The 20,282-nt window shown below is 42.9% G+C and overlaps 2 protein-coding genes across 2 annotated transcripts in view; both read right to left on the bottom strand.

Annotated features, from left to right (window-relative positions):
* CSTF3 (cleavage stimulation factor subunit 3) overlaps positions 1–4,918 on the bottom strand; it is a gene marked incomplete in the record, with an annotated part of 87,551 nt that extends 82,633 nt beyond the window's left edge. The window contains 1 exon segment of the mRNA XM_070071771.1: positions 4,692–4,918. Within this exon segment, the coding sequence (XP_069927872.1) occupies positions 4,692–4,718 (27 nt within the window).
* The window catches only part of CD59 (CD59 molecule (CD59 blood group)), a 684,742-nt gene that overhangs the window by 127,328 nt on the left and 537,132 nt on the right, over positions 1–20,282 (bottom strand). The gene's annotated exons all lie outside the window — the stretch shown is intronic.

The following is a 20,282-nucleotide window of genomic DNA, read 5'->3' as shown; positions in this document are numbered from 1 at the left end:
GGCACAAATCTTAGAACCAAGAGAGAAATGACCATCCATACTTTTTGGTAACAAATTTAATAAACTATCAAGTTTATCCTACCTATGTGAGCTTTAATGTTACTAAAATTACTCTCTGTATCCTGTAGGATTCTGTCTAATCCAGCCTCTGGCCATCATTTCAAAGTAAATCCTGATTCAGGGTGGTTTTCATTTTTTTATTATCTTTCAGTTTTTCTTACCCATCACTTCAAGTCATCTTTTTCAGGCTTGTTTTATACATCAAGCAAGGTAAGCATTCACATTTTAAATATCACTCCTCAAGGTATTATTTAATTACTACTTCAGTTAAAAGTTGAATAACACAACATTCGGAATCTGCTTCAGAGTAATGATATAAGTGAAGTCCTGGGAAAAACAAGATTGGCCATAAACTGAAGTTCAATGATAATCACACTATACTTAATATTCTTCTCTTTTCCTTGTATGTTAGCAATACATCATGGGGCCGGCTCTGTGGCATAGTGGATAGAGCTGCCGTGTTTAGTGCTGGAGTCCCGGCTGCTCCACTTACAATCCAGCTCTCTACTATGGGCTAGGAAGGCAGCAGAAAAAAGCCCAAATCCTTGAGCCACTGTATCTGCATGGGAGATCATTTAGAAGCTCCTGGCTCCTGGCTCTGGAGAGACCCACCTCCGGCCATTGCGGCCATTTGGGGAGTGAACCAGTGGATGTAAGACTTATCTCTCTCTGCCTCTGCCTTTCAAATAACTATATATAAAAAAAATGCATCATTAAAAATTTATGAAGATGACTCCTTGTTGGTAATAAGATATCAAAAGATACCTTTTAGGGGCTAGTTTAGCAGCACAGCAAGTTAAGCTGTAGCCTGCAATGGCACATCCCATGTTGGATGCAAGGGTTTAAGTCAAATCTGTTCTGATCTACCTTCCCACTGATGTGCCTAGGTAGGTAGGGGTAGATGGTCCATGTGCTTGGGTCCTTGCCACCTGAGTGATAAGACACTGATGCAGTTCCAGGCTCCTGGTTTCAGCCTGGCCAAGGGTAGTGAACCAGTGGATGGAAGATCACTCTACCCCTCCCTTTCTCTGTGACTCTGCCTTTCAAATAAATCTTTAAAAAAACAGTAACTTAAATAAAATAAAATTTAAAATTACGGAGGCCAGCAGTGTGGCTTAGTAGTTTAAGCCATCACCTGCAATGCTGGCATGCCATTCAGGCACTTGTTCGAGTCCTGGCTGCTTCACTTCCAATCCAGTTCCTTGCTAATGTGTCTGGAAAGGCAGTGAAAGATGGCCCAGCTGCTTTTGCCTCTGCCTCTCATGTGGAAGACCCGGATGAAGCTCCTAGCTCCTGGCTTCGGCCTAGCCCATCCCCAGCCAATGTGGTCATTTGGGGAGCGAACCAGGGGTTGGAAGTCCTCTCTCTCTGTATCACACTCTCTCTGTGATTCTGTGATTCAAATAATTTTTTTAAGCTATCCATTAAAAATTTTAAGAAAAACCGTCAATCATTTTTTTTAAACATCTTTAGACTGAAGAGAAAAAAAGATATAGGCACCATCACAAAGGTTAGATAAGCTGAGCACCTAAAAGAAAAATGGCTACTACTAAAGAGAAACCCAATGAATACAGTGATACCCAGTCTTTAAAAAGAAGAAAAAATGACCTTTATGTCTAGAAAATTATAAGCCAGCAGGTAAGACACAGAACAGAATTTTTTTAAAAACACCATTTGCCAGCTCTAATGTAATCAACAACTTAGTAAAGGTTGATCAATTGATAGTAAGGTAACTAGGTGAAAGGTTGTAGAGGAACAAACTATCAATTAACAGATTACTAACCACAAAAGGGAAAGATATATATATAAAATGAAGCGATCCAGCAGTCATCACTCTCATCAAGCGAATAAAACCAACCATTACTAATAGAACTACCCAGCAAGAAGTCCCTTTTGATGTAATGATGCGAAGTATTCAATCCAAAAATATTAAATAGTCTGAATATTACCACGGCTCTGAGGATACACCTAAGTATGAAATTTTCAGAAATATAGAATATGAAAAGTTAAATGACAACACCACCAACAAAAACAAAACAAAAGCAAACAAAAACAAAAGAAATCCAGACAAGTACTAAATTCTATAAGGATCTCTAAATAGATAAAATCCCAGGAAAAAGAGAGGGAAGAGGAGATCTTAAGAGTCAACAACATGGGGCCAGTACTGTGTTGTAGCAGGTAAAGGCACTGCCTGCAGTGCCGGCATCCCATATGGGTGCTGTTTCAAGTCCTGGCTGCTCCACTTCCAATCCAGCTCTCTGCTATGGCCTGGGAAAGCAGTACAAGATGGCTCAAGTCCTTGGGCCCCTGTACCCTTGTAGGAGACATGGAAGAAGCTCCTGGCTTCAGATTGGCCCAGCTATCGCCGTTGGGGCCATCTAGGGAATGAACTAGCAGATGAAAGATCTCTCTCTCTCTTCTCCTATTCTGCCTCATCTCTGTTAACCTCTCTCTGTAGCTCTGCCTTCAAATAAATCTTAAAAGAAGTCACAACAAAATGATTCAATATGTGAACCTAGATTTTATTTTGATTACAGAAAGGGGCGGGCAGTGCTGTGGCAAACAAAGCAGGTTAAACTTCCACCTGCAACACTGGAATCCCATATGGATGCCAGTTCATGTCCCTACCGCTTTACTTCTCATCCAACTCCCTGCTAATGCACCTGGGAAAGTAATGAAAGATGGCACAAGTCCTTGGGCCCCTGCACCCATGTGAGAGACCTAGAAGAAACTTCTAGCTCCTGGTTTCAGCCTGGCCCAGCCCTGGCCATTGTGGTCATTTAGGGAGTGAACCAGCAGATGGAAGACCTCTCTCTGTCTCTCCCTCTCTGTCACTCTGCCTTTTAAATAAATACGTCTTTAGGGAAAAAAAAAAAAAAACCTCTATAATCACATTCTGGGACAACTGGAGAAATTTGAATATGGACTACATTTAGGAATACTTGTGACTGAAATATGATCTATCAACTTATTTTGAATAAATCTGAATAGAGAGAAAATTAACGCAGGGCCAACACTATGGTGTAGTGGATAAAACCACAGCCTGCTATGTTGGCATCCCATATAGGTCCCAGTCCAAGTCCAGGTTGCTCCATTCTGATCCAGCTCCCTGCTAATGGCCTGGGAAAGCACTGGATGATGGCCCAAGTGTTTGGGCCCCTGCCACCCATGTAGGAGACTTGGTTGATGCTCCTGGCTTCTACCTGACCTGGCCCTGGTTTTGTGGCCATCTGGGGAATGAACCATCGGATGGATGAAGACCTCTCTCTCTCTCTCTCTGCGTCACTCTTTCAAATAAATAAATAAACCTTTAAAAAATAATAAAACACTACAGTTCTAAAATGTTCAAGATCATGGCAACACCTCTAGCTTTACAATTTTAGATAAATTTAAAAATTAATGAATTTATACACTTTCAATGAACCCAAGGATACTATTGCTCCTTCACTTTGAGATGACAAAATCTAGTCCAAAAAAAGGTTGAGTACAAAAACAGTTTTGATATAAGTCTTTGCATTCTTGTAAAATGCAAACAGTATGAGATTTCATAACTGAGATCAGTCCTCAAGCTAACACAAAACTAAGCCAAATTTTGCTACATAATGAAACTTACAGTCACACACAAATTATTTGCTAGGAATGCTCCTATTCTGCCTCATCTCTGTTAACCTCTAGTAACAGCCTCCACGTTATGACTTGAAAAACAAAAATCTAAGTGTATTGTTGCTATGGCAATAGGAAATTTCAGGAAATCGAGACTGCAGGCGAGCTAGCCTCCATTTTTTAAAGTGTATTTATCTAAACATACGAGGACTTACATCGAAAATCAAATTTAATGACTTCTTCCATAAAATGTTTTTCGCACCAAAAAGGTATATACTATCCTACAAAATTCAGAATAGTAGGAGCAAAAGAAACATCGCTTCGTCTAAAAGCCTGAATTGTAACATTTAAATGCCACTCATATGTACTATTAAAACAGACACTTTCGTTAACCCTAACAAAAACAGACGTCTTATTTTCCACTTATTCTGCAATCTACGTGTATACGGAAAAACGAAAATGAAATGTGGTTAGAAGGGAGACAAGGAATGAAGCGAAAGCCACAAAATTCCCCAAACCTCAGCATAACCATGCTGTATTTCTAAGCTTCTTCATTCGCTCTCGAAAGAGTCTATTTCTCCAGATTAATTTCATCTCAAATTACTTCTCAAACTAGTAACCTCCCTATCTGGATACAGTGTGGGGGTGGGGCGGAAGGAACGCCAAGTTTTTCGAAAACGACGACAAGAACACGTTAGAATAATCAGTTCCTAACCAACCGAGTAAAGAATGCTATCAAAGGAAGGCACCCCAGCTGGAGTGTCCCCATAAATCTAAGTAGGACGAAGCACTGTCACGGCTATTGTCTAAATTAAATGTTCGTATTGAACGCTTTAAGACAGAATCAAAAATATTTTAAATCTCAGATCTTGCTCCCCATTCCCACTTTTCTCCAGTACCCCGTACCCCGGGTCACGAGACCCCCCACCCCGCTTTCCTCCCTCAGGCGAGCAGAGCTGGAGTACTCGGAAGAACAGAGACGTGGAGAGAAGAGGTCGCCACGAGGCCCCACCACTCTCCTTCCTCACCTGCTCCGTGGCTGCGTCTCCAGACATGGCCTCAGCTGATTAGAACGTGAGAACCGGCCGGCGACTGGAAGCTACAAAGAAAAAATTAAACTAAAAACCACCCCCAAACCAGTAAAGTTACCCCCTGCCCCGAAGAGCCAGACCGCCAACAGGAATCGCCACCGCCCACTCAGATATGAATTAAAATGGCTGCACCCCAGCCGGCCGAGGAGGGGGTGTGGCTTCCGCATTAACTTCCGGGGCAGAGGGTGGGGCTAACATGGCAACGCGCCGGTTATTCTGGGCGCGCAGGGGCAGAGAGATCCCAGGGGCGGGCCCACTGCCTGCGCTGACGTCAGGGCGGTGGGGTGGGAAAAACTGTTGCTGAACTGGTTGAAACCGGCTGGGAGGCGGGAAACTCTTGGAAGCTGGAGCGGTTGTTGGAATTTAATAGCCAAGCTCGCTTCCTCCATTGAACTCTGCCAGTCACTCAGTTCCGGAAAACCAAGCATCTTAGGGAACAACGCCAAGTGATAAATGCCCCCCATGTTTCGAGGATAAAGACTCCGCCGACGTCTTTTTCGGGTCTCACCTCCTGCGCTGGGAGGAACGGACCAAGCCAGTAATGATTTTCGCTATTTACTATTGTATAGAAAGCTTTCTGTTTCTGAGGCCGGAGTTTCTCTCTCACCGTCTCACCGTGGGCCGTTGTCTGCATAGTGAGGCTACAGGCTGGATCCTGATTGCGTGGGTACATTTCCATGAGAGGAATTTGGGCAATTTAATTTCTCAGTGCCTGTTTCCTTGCCTAAAGATGGAACTAACAATAGCACCTGCAATTAAAATAAATTGATACAATTAAAAAAAAGTTTGAAACAGTACTTGGCATAGTTCACGATCAAATGAAATCTAGGTTCTCTTAAACTCCTCCTTTTCCATTAAGGATCATCGTGTTTTTCTACCCTTGGCTGCCTATTGTGTTCTATACCCCAGACTGCTGCAGAGACAGGGAGAAGAAGCAGTTGAACCATCTACCTACAGGATTTGAACCAGGCTCATACCAGTTTAGGGAGCCAAAGCTAACCTAGACTGATCTACAACTCCTTATGTGCATATAATACACTGGCATGCTAAATGACACACCTACCAGCTGCCTTGGGGGGAAACATCAGACCATATAAGCAGCAAAAAGGAACGGTAGCTAGAGTCCCAGAAATCTCCACCTTCCCAGAAAAACCTTGAGTATTCTTCTGCCTTTAAATATAATTCGGGGCCAGGGCTGAGGCTCAGCAGGTAAGCTGTTCCCTGTGAAGTTGGCATCACATAGGAGTGCCTGTTCCTGTCCCGGCTACTCCACTAACAATCCAGCTCCTTGCTAATGAAGCAGGTCCCCACCCATGTGGGACATCTGCTCACTATTTGCTATTCTTTAAGAAGACAACCTCTTTGCTATTCTGGCAACCTCTCTGCTGAAAGGCAGAGTGACAGAAAGAGATCATTCATCCAAATGGTTATGACAGTTGGGACGGGGCCAGGCTGAAGCCAGGAGCCAAGAACTCCACTTGGGTCTCCCACGTGGGTGCAGGAACCTGAACACTTGGGTCACCTGCTGCTGCTTTCCCAAGAGCATTAGCAGGGAGCTGGGTCAGAAGTGGACCAGCCAGGATTTGAACCAGTGCCCTGATATGAGATGCTGGCATTGCAGGCAGCCGCTTAACCTGCCGTACCACAGCCTGGCCCCTCTGGTAATATGTGCTTGTTTTAGATGTAATTTTATGTTTAAATGTGAGGGTGTGAGGAATTAGATGGGCTAGTAGGCAGACTGGGGCCTGTGCTGTGGGATAGCTGGTGAAGCTACCACATGTGGTGCCAGCATCCCACATGGACACCAGTTCGAGTTCTGGCCTGCTAATGTGCCTGGGAAAGCAGCAGAGGATGACCCAAGAGCTTGGGCCTCTGCCCCTATGTGGAACACCTGGAAACTCCTTGCTCTTAGCTTTGGACTGGCCCAGCTCCTGCTGTTGCAGCCATGTGGAGAGTGAACCAGAGAATAGAAGATCTCCCTCTGTGTCTTTCCCTCTCTAACTCTGCCTTAAAAGGTGGGGGGGAGTTGGAGGTGAGGGTGGGGCTTAGTGTCTCTAGAGGTGACAAAATGCTTACTTCTCTTGCCTTTGGCAAGACAAAAGTACTGATCCCACCCATCTGATGAGTTTCTAGTTTTATCATGAGAATAGTAAAACAAAATTGCCAATCCCACCCTTCTGATAGGTTTTCTGTTTTCTAAGGAGCAGTCTAGACAGGATTGTAGTGCCAACCCACTGAAGGGTTTTGTCTGTTTCAATAAATCTTGCTTTGCTCACTGTCCCTGTCTGCATGGATATTCTCTGTGAGACAAGAATTGTGATGGCCTTCATCATCCCTGTAACAAGGGAACTTCAAGGAGTCCATGGAAAATGGAATTAAAGGAAAAACTTATTTTGGTGAAAAATTTTTAAAATTTTGCTTTGTTAATTTGAGAGAGAGAAATAAAAAGAGGATCCCATCTGTTGGTCCACTCCCCATATCCCTATAACACCTTGAGCTGGACTGGGCTAGAGCAAAGCTGGGAGCCAGTGTCAAAGTTTTTCATGAGCTGTCCTTGACCCTACTTTTTAAAAATATGTCCTTGTATTTTCTTTCTTTTTTTTTTTTAAGACATATTTATTTATTTGAAAGAGTTACACAGAGAGAGGAGAGGCAGAGAGAGAGAGAAGACTTCCATCAGCTGATTCACTCCCCAGTTGGCTGCAATGGCTGGAGCTATGCTGATCCAAAAGTAGGAACCAGGAGCTTCTTCTGGGTCTCCCATGTGAGTACAGGGGCCCAAGCACTTGGGCCATCTTCCACTGCTTTCCCAGGCCATTAGTAGGGAGCTGTATTGGAAATGGAGCACCCGGGATTCGAACCGGCGCCTATATGGGATGCCGGCACTGCAGGTGGTGGCTTTACCCACTATGCCACAGCGCCAGCCCCAGTGACCTTGTATTTTCAAGCAAGCAGTTTTGCACAAGGTAATGTTATTTTAGCAAAGAATATATTGCATTATAGCAGAAATGTATGAATAACCTGATACGTTTATTCCTCAGTTTTGCCATTACTTCACTGGCCACAATTATGTGTGTGTGTGTGTGTGTGTGTGTGTGTGTGTGTGTGAGAGAGAGAGAGAGAGAGAGAGCGAGCCAATGTCACTTATAAAACAAATATCATACCTTAATACATTTACTGCAATATTTTTGTTACCATGAATTTTGCCACTTGCAATGTTTCCAGGAATCCCCCAGGTGGCAGACAAATACACTTTCTGCCTAATGGTTAAACAAACTTGATAAGAACATTGCTTCCCCATCACAAATCAAATGGAAATAGTAATCAGAATCGTATTGTCCAAGTATATTTACCATATGGTAAGGAACTAATAATATATATGAAAATTTTATTAGAAAAGTAAATGGCAATTGTTAAGTCGCATAACCAATTACTTATAATTAGTCACTCTAAAAATGTAATTTCCATAAGCTCCATCATCCTAGGCAATTAGCTATGTGTGTCCTGGCTATGAAAGCTAGTTTTGGTCCTATGTGTGAAATCTGAACAAAATCAATTCAGCATCCCCCATAAAGCAAAAGGCTGTTAACGACATGATTGAATTTTTAAAGATTTATTTTATTTATTTTTAAGTCAGAGTTACAGAGAGAGGTAGAGACAGAGAGAGAGGTCTTCCATCCGCTGGTTTACTCTCCAGATGGCCACAATGGCTGGAGCTGCACCAATCTGAAGCCAGGAGTCAGGAGCTTCTTCCAGGTGTCCCATGCGGGTGCATTCCCAGGCCACTAGCAGAGAGCTGGATCAGAAGAGGAGCAGCCAGGACACAAACCAGCACCCATAGGTGGAGGCTTAGCCTGCTACACTACAGTGTCAGCTCCCGAGATTTTATTTGGTATAGCACTCCAAATAATGAATGCTCTGTGTACTTGTGGAAACTAACTTGATGATTCTTGAATATTTGAAGTAAAATGTTGAATAAACACTACATCACTTACATAATTCCTAAGTATAATCTATTGCTGGAGTTTTAACTGATTGGAAATGAAAATAACAGGGGCCAGAGCAGTGGGTTAATGCCCTGGCCTAAAGTGCCAGCATCCCATATGGGTGCCGGTTCGAGACCCGGCTGCTCCACTTCCCATCCAGCTCTCAGCTATGGCCTGGGAAAGCAGTAGAAGATGGCCCAAGTGCTTGGGCCCCTGCACCCATGTGGGAGACCTGGAGGAAGCTCCTGCTCCTGGCTTCAGATCAGCATAGCTTCAGCCATGTGGCCAATTCGGGAGTGAACCAGCAGATGGAAGACCTCTCTGCCTCTCCTCTCTGTGTAACTCTGACTTTCAAATAAATAAATAAATCTTTTTTTAGAAAAAAAGAAATGAAAATAACAAGAGTGTGGGGAGCAATCCGGACTAGACTAATTAGGACTTATTCTATGCATCTGCTCTCCCACAATGTGGCGCTGGGAGAGAAGTAAACAGCTTCTGCACAGCTGCCTCCAGTTCAACCAATTAACTGTAGGACTTGCTCCTGATTGGAGAGCAGCGTACTCAGCCGAGTTGGGATTGGCGGAGGAGGACTATAAAGGAGGAGAGAGACGGCATGCACTGGGAACATCTATGGGGAACATCTAAGGGAACCCGTGCAGCCCCCGAGAGAGCCGGCCGGCGGTGTGCCGCTCCCCTGCGGAAGTGGGGAATGTGGCCAGGGGGAACTGCCCTTCCACGGAGGTGGAAGGGATAGTAGCCAACCCGGGAAGAACCAGCAGCAAACCCGGGGAGGGCCGAGCAGACGAAAGAACAGCGCAGGGTCCTGTGTTGCTCCTCCACGAAGAGGGGGAGCGACACAAGAGGTAATCAGTTTAAAAGTATTTAGGCACTGTTAAATTATATTTACTGTTGAAAATATTTTTAAGCTTTCTTAAATTAGTCAAAGCACTAGAACGACAGTATTGAAGAAAACAGAGGAAAAAAAGCCAAAAATCTCAACACTTTGGAAAAACTATTTTTATTTCACATAATCCTTTTTTTATTCAATCATATGTATACTTCCCTCTCACCATTGTAGTCGTTGGGCATATATAATTTTGATTTATTGTAGAGGAATCTTCTTAGGTTTTTCCTTTGTTTTTAAAGATTTTATTTATTCGAAAGGCAGTTACAAAGAGAGAGAATGAGATGGGGGAGAGACAGAGAGAGATTTTTTCACCCTCTGGATCATTCTCCAAATGGCCACAATGGCCAGGGCTAAGCCAGGCTGAAAGCAGGATCCAGGAACTCCATCTGGGATGTCTATGAGAGTGGCAGGAGTTCAAGTACTTGGGCCATCTTCCACTGCCTTCCAGGTGCATTAGCAAGGAGCTGGATCAGAAGTGGAGCAACCAGGACTTGAACCAGTGCTCAGATTCGCATCTACCAGCATCGCAGGCAGTGGCTTAAACTTCTGGGCCACAATGCTGTCACCTTATTTTTAGTTTTAAAATGTGTGATGCCTATAGTATCTAGTACAAAGCAGACTTTACTACTGCCTCCTATTGCCTCCTAAGGGAAGCTGAAAGGATGCCCAATAGATGCACTTCACACTGATGAAGTAAATAATTCATTCACATGTTCCCTTCTTGAAAGGTTGCATTCAAAAAACAGAGACCATGTGGATGCTGGTGTAATCTGTCCCAGAATCGCCTTGGTTAGGAAATAGCTTAACAGTTTTAAACCATGCATGTCCCTACACCAAACTCCCTTTTTCCTTAAGACTGAAAGAACTTTTGTTCTTTGCAGCCTAGAGTATGACACAATCACATTTTGATAATCAGTTCGTGTCCTCTTCCCTCCTCTTTTTCTGTGCTCTCTTACTTTTTAGGTGATCCTATTCATGTAATGCTTCATTGGAAAAAGAAGTACTTTTTAAAGACAAATTTCACCAACTCGGAAAACAAAGTTGGTGTTGTTTAAAAATTATGAATACTCATATTTTAGAACTTTGCTTCCACGAGTTTCATTACTATCCCTTATCCTGGGAATTACATAAAGGATGTATTCAATTTCTAGAAGAAAAATCTACAATCTCCATAATTTTACATCATTTAAAATGCCATGTCTGTTTCTGGCATATGAATTTGACCCACACAGGGCCCTCAATAAAGCATGTGTGCCTTTTAATCTTTGGAGTAATAATATTCTGCACAATAGTACAATACTACCACTATATTCTGTGTGGTGACTTTCATCCAAAGAGTCTTCTAAATTCCTTTCATGAGGCAAGAAATACTCTCTGTGATGGTCATTTCATTGTTTACTACTAATGGCACACAGAGGATGGGGCGTGCTATCCCTGGCACCAAGAGTTCTGCTGGAAGTCTAGAGAGAATGAAATATCTTCATACTTCAGTGACTAAAGAGAAACACTTGTGGAAAAGAGAGAAAGGAAGTTCCAGGAAGCATGTATTTATTATCTGTGTGCTGGTTACTTGGAACTCTATGCCGGTGAGGTCATAGTTTTGATCCCAATGTGGCTCATTTATCTCTACTGTCTTCTTTAATCACAGCATGCACTCCTCGCCCCAGCCAAGTGCTTGACAAATGTTTTTTCTTGAACAAAAGGAGGCCTAAAAAGAGAATGAAATAATCTGCAAAAAATTTAAAAAATAATTTTAAAACATTAGTCCAACTAACAATGAATTTATAGGATTATCATTTCCATCTAAACTCCAGTTAGTGGTCCCAGAGCAAAGATACTGCCAGAACAACAACAACAACAACAACAACAAATACACACACACACACACATATATACTGCCTACATATATAAATAGACAAAATTCTAAATAATTCTAGATGAATAATGAATTAATCCATCTAAATGATGGTGGGATTCCTCAAATGTATCTCATGATGTGTCAATATACAAATGCAGCCTTATTAAAATAAAGGACCCAAAAGGTTAAGTAAATTAAAAACCTGCTCCATGGCCCTTCCCCTGAACTCCCTGCTGCCACCAGACTTCCCATCTGCTCCCCTAACTTCCCTGGGATCTCTTTTAGAATTCCTGATGAGAAATGAGCTGTCATTCTAATTGGAGATCCATTGAAGATGTTTCCACTGGCCAAAGGGACAATATCATTATAGGATCATGCCTCTTTCTTATAAAGGTCACTTCTGAAGTACTGAGAGCTAGGACTCCAACGTGTGAATTCAGCAGAAGACACAATTCAACCCATAATACCTGCATTCTCATCACTCCCAGAGCTGTTCTAGTATTTCTTCCCCAGAGTAATCATGAATTTAGTGATTATCATTCTCCTTTATTATTTTTCTAAGTATGTGGGTATGGCCAATGTATTCTTTAGATTTGGAAGATAATTGACACCTAATAAGTTAAACTATTTAAAAAAAAAAAAAACCTGAGCACTCTAGTATCACATCAAAATAACTCATTTAAAGGAAAACACATTTGTTTGAAGTACATCAAATCAAATAGTAGCGGAGAAAAATATGATGATTTTATTTTCTTGGCTACCTTGGTCATACAATTATCAGTAAAATAATTTGGTGCCATCTCTGTATCAGAAAGTACATGACATATCCCCAAGCACCTAATGATTATTTATTTTCATCTGCTTGAAAGACAGAGTAAAACAGAGAAATACAGAGAGGAAAGAGAGAGAAAATCTTCCATCTGCTGATTCACTCTTCAAATGCCCACAACAGCCATGGCTGGCCCAGGCCAAGGCTAGGACCCAGGAACTCCAACTGGGTCTTCCAGTGGAGTGGCAGGGCCCCAAGCTCTTAGGCCATCATCTGCTGCCTCCCTGAGTCTGCATTAGTGAGAAGGTGGATTGGGAGCACAACTGGGACCTGTACTGAGGAACTCCAGTATGGCAAGAAGGTAGTTTAACAGCTACACCAAATGCCCGAACCCCCAGATATTTTTCTACCTCGGATTAGGTGAAGAGTTCTTACATGTGATGCCAAAAATAACATTTAATCCATAAAGGAAAATTTTGACACATTACACTTCGTCAAAACTAAAACCTTGTTATTTTTCAGCAGATATCCCTTAAGAGAATGAAAAGAAAAATCTGTCAAAGGAGTCATAAACAGAACATTATAAAGAACGCTCAAACTTATTGATAGGAAAACAAACAGCACAGTTTAATAATGGGCAAACACTTTGAACAGACACATCACAGAACATAAACAGAAAGCAAGTAAGCACAAGAAAACATGCTCAGTATTATTAATCTTTATAGAACATCAAATTAAAACTACAATAAGGGGCTGGTACTGTGGCGTAGCTTGTAAAGCCGCCATCTGCAGTGCCGGCCTCCCGTCTGAGTGCCGGTTTGAGTCCCGGCTGCTCTACTTCTGCTCCAGCTCTCTGCTATGGCCTGGGAAAGCAGTAGAAGATGACCCAAGTCCTTAGGCCCCTGCACCCGTGTGGGAGACCTGGAAGAAACTCCGGCGGATGAGGCCTATTGGGGAGTGAACCAGTGGATGGAAGATTTCTCTTTGACTCTCCTCTCTGTGTGTAACTCTGACTTTCAAGTAAATAAATAAATCTAAAAAAAAAAACTACAGTAAGATACTATACACTTTTTACATTGGCAAAAACAAAACACCTGGGGTAGGTGCTAGCTATAGTACAGTAGGTTAATCTGCACGTGGGATTCCTGCAGCTCATGTCAGAATGCCAGTTTGAGTCCAGGCTACTCTGCTTCTGATTTGCACCCAGGAAGCAGCAAATAGTGGCTCAGGTATGTGGGACACTGGGATGGAGTTCTGGGCTCCTGGCTTCAGCCTGGCTCAGCCTCAGCTCTTGCAGGCATTGGGGAGTGACCCAGTGGATGGAAGATGCCTGTCTCTCAAGTAACAAAACAAATTTGTAAAAAACATAGCAAAAACACTTTGAAACACCAAGTACTGGTGAGGATACAGAGCAGCTCAGCTCTTATTTAAAACACTGCTGGTGAGAAAGCAAAATAGTTCAGCCACTTTGGAAAACAATTTGGTGGTCTCTTATAAAATTAAACGTATGCTTACCATATGACCCAGAAATCTCACTTATAAGTATTTTTTCTTTTTTTAAAAAATTATTTATATTGGCCTGCGGGGCTCACTAGGCTAATCCTTCACCTATGGCGCCGGCACTCCCAGTTCTAGTACCGGTTGGGGTGCCGGTTCTGTCCCGGTTGCTTCTCTTCCAGTCCAGCTCTCCGCTGTGGCCCCGGAGTGCAGTGGAGGATGGCCCAAGTGCTTGGGCCCTAGGACTTGGGCCATCCTACACTGCTTTTCCAAGCCACAGCATAGAGCAGTATTAGAAGTGGAGCAGCCGAGATTTGAACCAATGCCCACGTGGGATGACAGCACTGCAGGTGTCGGCTTCACCTACTATGCCACTGCACTGACCCCAGAAGTATTTTTTTCAAGATAAATAAAAATAGACTGGCACCGCCGCTCACTAGGCTAATCCTCCGCCTGCGGCACTGGCACACTGGATTCTAGTCCCAGTCGGGGCGCCGGATTCTGTCCCAGTTGCTCCTCTTCCAGTCCAGCTCTCTGCTGTGGCCCGGGAGTGCAGTGGAGGATGGCCCAAGTGCTTGGGCCCTGCACCCGCATGGGAGACCAGGAGAGGCACCTGGCTCCTGGCTTCAGATCAGCACTGTGCACCAGCTGCAGTGTGCCAGCCGCAGCAGCCATTGTGGAGGGAGTGAACCAACGGAAAAGGAAGACCTTTCTCTCTCTCTCTCTCTCTCTCTCTCTCTCTGTCCACTCTGCCTGTCAAAAAATAAATAAATAAAAAAAAAAAAAAAATAAGGGCCAGTGCTATCGCGCAGTAAAGTTAACCCTCCGCCTGCGATGCCAGCATCCCATATGGGTGCTGGTTCGAGTCCTGGCTGCTCCTCTTCCGATCCTGCTCTCTGCTATGACCTGGGAAGCAACAGAGGATGACCTAAGTTCTTGGGCCCCTGCACCCACTCTGGAGACCTGCAAGAAGTTCATGGAACTTGGCTTCAGATCAGCTTAGCTTTCGCCATTGTGGCTTTACCCGTTACACCACAGTGCCAGACCCATTCTCTTTCTCCTTCTCTGTCATTCTACCTTTCAAATAAATAAATAAATCTCTATAAAAATTAATAACAGGAACAGCAATCACAAAAATCTATGAGTCTGTTATAAAAATATCACCTTTAGGCCGGCGCCGCGGCTCACTAGGCTCACTAGGCTAATCCTCCGCCTGCGGCACTGGCACACCGGGTTCTAGTCCCAGTCGGGGCGCCGGATTCTGTCCCGGTTGCCCCTCTTCCAGGCCAGCTCTCTGCTGTGGCCAGGGAGTGCAGTGGAGGATGGCCCAAGTGCTTGGGCCCGGCACCCCATGGGAGACCAGGAGGAAGCACCTGGCTCCTGCCTTCGGATCAGCGCAGCGGCCACTGGAGGGTGAACCAACGGCAAAGGAAGACCTTTCTCTCTGTCTCTCTCTCTCACTGTCCACTCTGCCTGCCAAAAAAAAAAAAAAATCACCTTTAAAAAAAAGATTTGTTAATTTATTTATTTGAAAGGCAGAGATACAGAGAGGCAGAGGCAGAGAGAGATACCTTCCATCCACTGGTTCACTTCCCAAATGGCCTCAGTGACTGGAGCTGAGCTGATCTGAAGCCAAGAACTTCTTCCTGGTCTCCAACATGGGTGCAGGGGCCCAAGCACTTGGGCCATCCTCCAATATTTTCCCAGGCACGTTAGCAGGGGGGTGGGTCAGAAGTGGAGCAGTGGGGACTCAAACCGCCATCTACCTTCAAAGGCAGCTGCTTTATCCACACTATGCCATAGTGCTGCCCCCCAAAGATCATCTTTTTATAACCCTCAGAATCATGTTTGATTCATACAACAATCATCAGTAAATACTAAAACTTCACTTCTATGTGGAATCTAAAGGAGTTGAGCTTATGGAAGTTGAGAGTAGAATGTGGTTACCAGAGGCTGGGGAGAGTCCAAGCGAAGGGGGCTTAGGAAAAGGCTGGTCAGCTGCTACTCAGTGACAGTTACACAGGAGAAATCAGTTCTGGTGTCCTATTGTACTACAGATAGTGATAGTGTGCTGTGTTTTTCAAAAAAGCTAGAAGAGGGGCTAGTGCTGCTGCATAGCACATCAACCTGCTGCCTGTAGCAGCAGCATCCCATAGGGGCATCTGTTCGAGTCCCAGTTGCTCTACTTTCAATCCAACTCTCTGCTAATGCACCTGGGAAAGCAGCAGAGGATGGCCCAAGTGCTGGGGCCTCTGCACCCATGTGGGAGACCCAGAAGAATTCCTGGTTCTTCACTCCTGGCTTTGGCCTAGCCCAGCCCTGGACACTGTGACCATTTGGGGAGTGAAGCAGCGGATGGAAGACCTCTCTCTGTCTCTCTCTCTCCTTCTTTTTAACTCTGCCTTTCAAATAAGTAAAATAAATCTTTTAAGAAGAAGCTAGAATAACATATTTTGAGTGCTTTCACTACAAGGAAAAGAGAAATTTTTAAGGAGATAGATATGTTTATCTTGATTTGAACATTAGACAATGTCTATGTGTATCAAAATATCACATTGCACCCCATAAACATGTACAAATTTTGTGTCAATTTAAAAAACCCAAGTGAAAGATTTTTAGAAGCAAGATACACAATCTCAAAAAGTACTGCCTCGGGGCCGGCACTGTGGCATAACAGGTAAAGCTGTCACCTGTGGTGCCGGCATCCCATATTGGCGCCGGTTTGAGACCCTGCTGCTCCACTTCTGATCCAGCTCTCTGTTATGGCCTGGGAAAGCAGTGGAAGATGGCCCAAGTGCTTGGGACCCTGCACCCACGTGGGAGTCCCAGAAGAAGCTCCTGGCTCCTGGCTTCGGATTGGCACAGCTCCAGCCATTGCAGCCATCTGGGGAGTGAACCATCGGACAAAAAACTTCTCTTTCTCTCTCTCTCTGCCTCTCCTCTCTGTGTAACTGTGACTTTCAAGTAAAATAAAATAAATATTTTTTTAAAAAAGTATTGCCTCAAAGAATGCTTCTTAATTGCAAAGGGAAAAAAAATGTATGTTAGAGAAATCTAGGAGAACCTTAGGACAAAGTTAACATCCATAATAAAGCAAAGTGATGTGATGTGTCTCCTGTGTCTTTCTCTCTATTTTTATTCAATTTTTATTTTATTTGAGAGAGAGATTATTTATTTGTATTTTATTTGGAAGGGAGAGACAGAGAGGAAATATCTTCTATCCACTGATTCACACCACTAATGTTCATAACAGCCAGGGCTGGACCAGGTCGAAGCTGGAAGCTCCATTTGGGTCTCCCATGTGGGTGTCAGAGACCAAAATGCTTGAGCCATCATCTACTGCTTCCCAGACACATTAGCAGGAAGCTGGATTGGAAGTGGAGCAGCCAGAACTTGAAATGGTGCTGCAATATGGGATGCAGGCATCCCAAGCAGCAACTTAATTCATCGCACCACAATGCCTGCCCAGAGCAAAATCTTATTACAAAGTCATATGTTGATTGCTGAGTATATGATACTGGTCTTTGATTGTTTGGTTTCTCAACTTAACTTGATAAGAAAAGTTATCTCGGGCTGGCACTGTGGTGCAGCAGGTTAAAGCCCCGTCCTGCAGTGCTGGCATCCCATATGGGTGCCAGTGTGAGTCCCAGCTGCTTACTTCTGATCCAGCTCTCTGCTATGTCCTGGGAAAGCAGTAGAAGGTGACCCAAATCCTTGGAGCCCTGCACCTGCATGGGAGACCTGGAAGAAGCTCCTGGCTACTGGCTTCGGATCAGCCCAGCTCTGGCTGTTGAGACCATTTGGGGAGTGAACCAGCGGATGGTAGACCTCTCTCTTTATCTCTCTCTCTGCCCCTCTGTAACTCTGCCTTTCAGATAATAAATAAATAAATCTTTTTTTTTAAAGTTATCTCACTTGGATGATAAAAGAAATTACCTACAGAGATCATTTGGCCTAATAATTAAGATGCCAGTTAAGATCCTCGCTCCCTACATTGGAGTTGCTGGGTCTGTGTCCTGGCTCTTCTCTACATTCTAGCTTTGTACTAGTGTGCACCCTAACAGGCAACAGGTGATGGCTCAAGTGGTTGGGTGCCTGCACCCATGTGAGAGATGTGGATTGAGTTTTTGACTCTCAGCTTCAGCCATGGGCATTTGGGGAGTGAACCAGCAGATGCAACCACTCTCTTTCTTTGTCTCCCTGCCTCACAAATAAATAAATAAATGTTAATAAACAATAATAATCAAGTATGTTGATTTTCTCTGTAAACATGTTTGAATAGATCAGTGACAATTACATTCTCACGTGTCTTATAAAAGGCAACAAAATCTTCTCTGAGCAACTCCCGTGGTCTCGGTTCAGTGTGAATATATGAAATCCAGTTGGATAGAAAGAGCTATAATACTCACAGCAGGAAAAGGATAATTTATTAGTTCATTTGCTTTCCGAAACTAAAACTGTAATAAGAGGGCTCTCGCTTATAACTACAACATTGAAAACAATCTCATTGTGCTCAGTATTCCTCCAGAGAAAAATAGAAGAAAGTCATAAGGAATATGACAGTGGAAGATGAGACAAAACAAAAGGCACTGGATTAATGTAATTAGTGCCCTGCTGAATTTAAGAATGTAGTGTCCTACACATGTTCAAACATAGATCAGTAACAGATTCAGGGGATCACTATTAGACTGCACCTGTTGGAGTCCTCAGTGAATCCAGTCCTTGTTTAATTAAGGCTTCCAGTTGGAGCTGGCAGTTGTTGTGGGGATTAAATTATTTAAAGCCTTCAGCTGGCTAGTGTAGGCAAGCAGTAGCTTAGAAAACACTTAATCTATTTTTTAAAATCTGTTCCTAAGTTTGTTTTGCTTAGGCTATAAGAATACATGCACCACCCACCTGCCACATTCTGGAATCTTTTAAATTTATCCAAGAAAAAAGATCTTTAAAGAATTACTATGGTCTAATATAATATACTTATTTTGAGCACAATCTGTTCGTAATATGTCAACTGTAATACGCTAAGCAACTAAAAAGGTGCTGTTTACATTTATTTCAGAAGAATGTTACCAAGGTATTTCTGCAGCCGTCTTTTAAATTTTTTAAGATTATAGCTAGAGGAACTTCTGGTAACAAATGATGTATGTGCCATTTCAAACAGGAACGTTTTAGAAAGGCAACTCCATATATATCAAATGATTTGATTGCCCATTGTGAGATATTTGACTTCTCTTTAGAGAACTATAATTACTTCATAAATCTTTCTATGCCTTGAAGTGACCTAACAAGGAGTTTAGATGGAACATTCTAGATAACTCTGAAGCAGGAGACTTATTAGGCAAATCTACTTATATGTAATTAAGCATTACGGAGAGACCCAGTGTATTTTTTTCACTGATGAAAACTACAAATACAGTATCATCTTTCCTACTAGAAATTGCTAATATGGTATTATGTCTAACTTGTATTTGAATTTGTTAGATGGAGGATAGATTAAATTAATATTTGTAAAATAAAGACCTGAGTTTCTGATATCATTCCACTGTCTGAAGTTCTTTATTTGCTGCCTCTGTAAATAACAAAACCTATTTTTCTGAATTGTGGAATAAAAAATGAAATAACCAGGGGTGGCCATGTATTATTGGTTTTCTAGAATTTGCATGTAAATTTTTTGAAACAAATGAGCAGACTCCTATGAAATAAGTATGAGGTGTTGAAATGTAAAATTCTAAACTTTTTCTATTACAAGTCTCAAGACCTCTTATTTGTAGAGCTAATAAATTTTATCAACTTCTTTCTTTTGACCCCTAAGGATTTTTTTATTGCTTTATTTTTAGAAACTTATTTTGGCCGTGATTAAGATGAAGGCAAAAATTTTAGATATGTAGCAGAGGAGGAAAATAAATTTGGGCAATTTATTGCCTCTTAAGTGGGGGAAATAATGGTTGCAGTATACTAGTGTAATTTCTTTCTGGGCTGCAATTATACCCTCAGGAATGTGGAATATAATTTAATGCTATATGGTGACAGCTTTGGAGAGTCTATTTGGGCAATCAGACCAATGACCTAAATAGTTACACTAGTTGCATTAGTGTGATTTTTTAATTTAACCATTTTTATTCAATCAGACAGAAGTTCATCCTTTCTTCAATTTGGTTATTTTTAAAAATGTTATCACTGGACACCATCCCACAGGACCCCATGGACAAGGCTGTTTCAAAGCTCTAGCTGTATTCCCACTCCAGGACTACCTCTCTGGGAGTATCTTTTTTTTTTTTTCTGCATTGAGCCAGTTCCCAAGGGATTCGGCACTCATTTTTGTACCCCTCACAGCTGTCACCACCTGCTATATTTCCTGGGGTCCTCCTCCACCCCATCCCACCCAAGACTGGTTAAGGTCTGACCCGGATTCCTTAGCTTCCCCCCTCTTCTTTTCTGCCTCTGAAAATAAGCATGAAGGCTGTTTACATACTGAGGGAACAGAGTATGGGGGTGGACCTATAATCCAGTCATC

The sequence above is a fragment of the Oryctolagus cuniculus genome, chromosome 1 (assembly GCF_964237555.1).
Source record: "Oryctolagus cuniculus chromosome 1, mOryCun1.1, whole genome shotgun sequence".
NCBI classification, from domain to species: domain Eukaryota; kingdom Metazoa; phylum Chordata; class Mammalia; order Lagomorpha; family Leporidae; genus Oryctolagus; species Oryctolagus cuniculus.
Note: the sequence above shows the minus strand (reverse complement) of the source record. Positions and strands in the feature narration are given on the sequence as shown.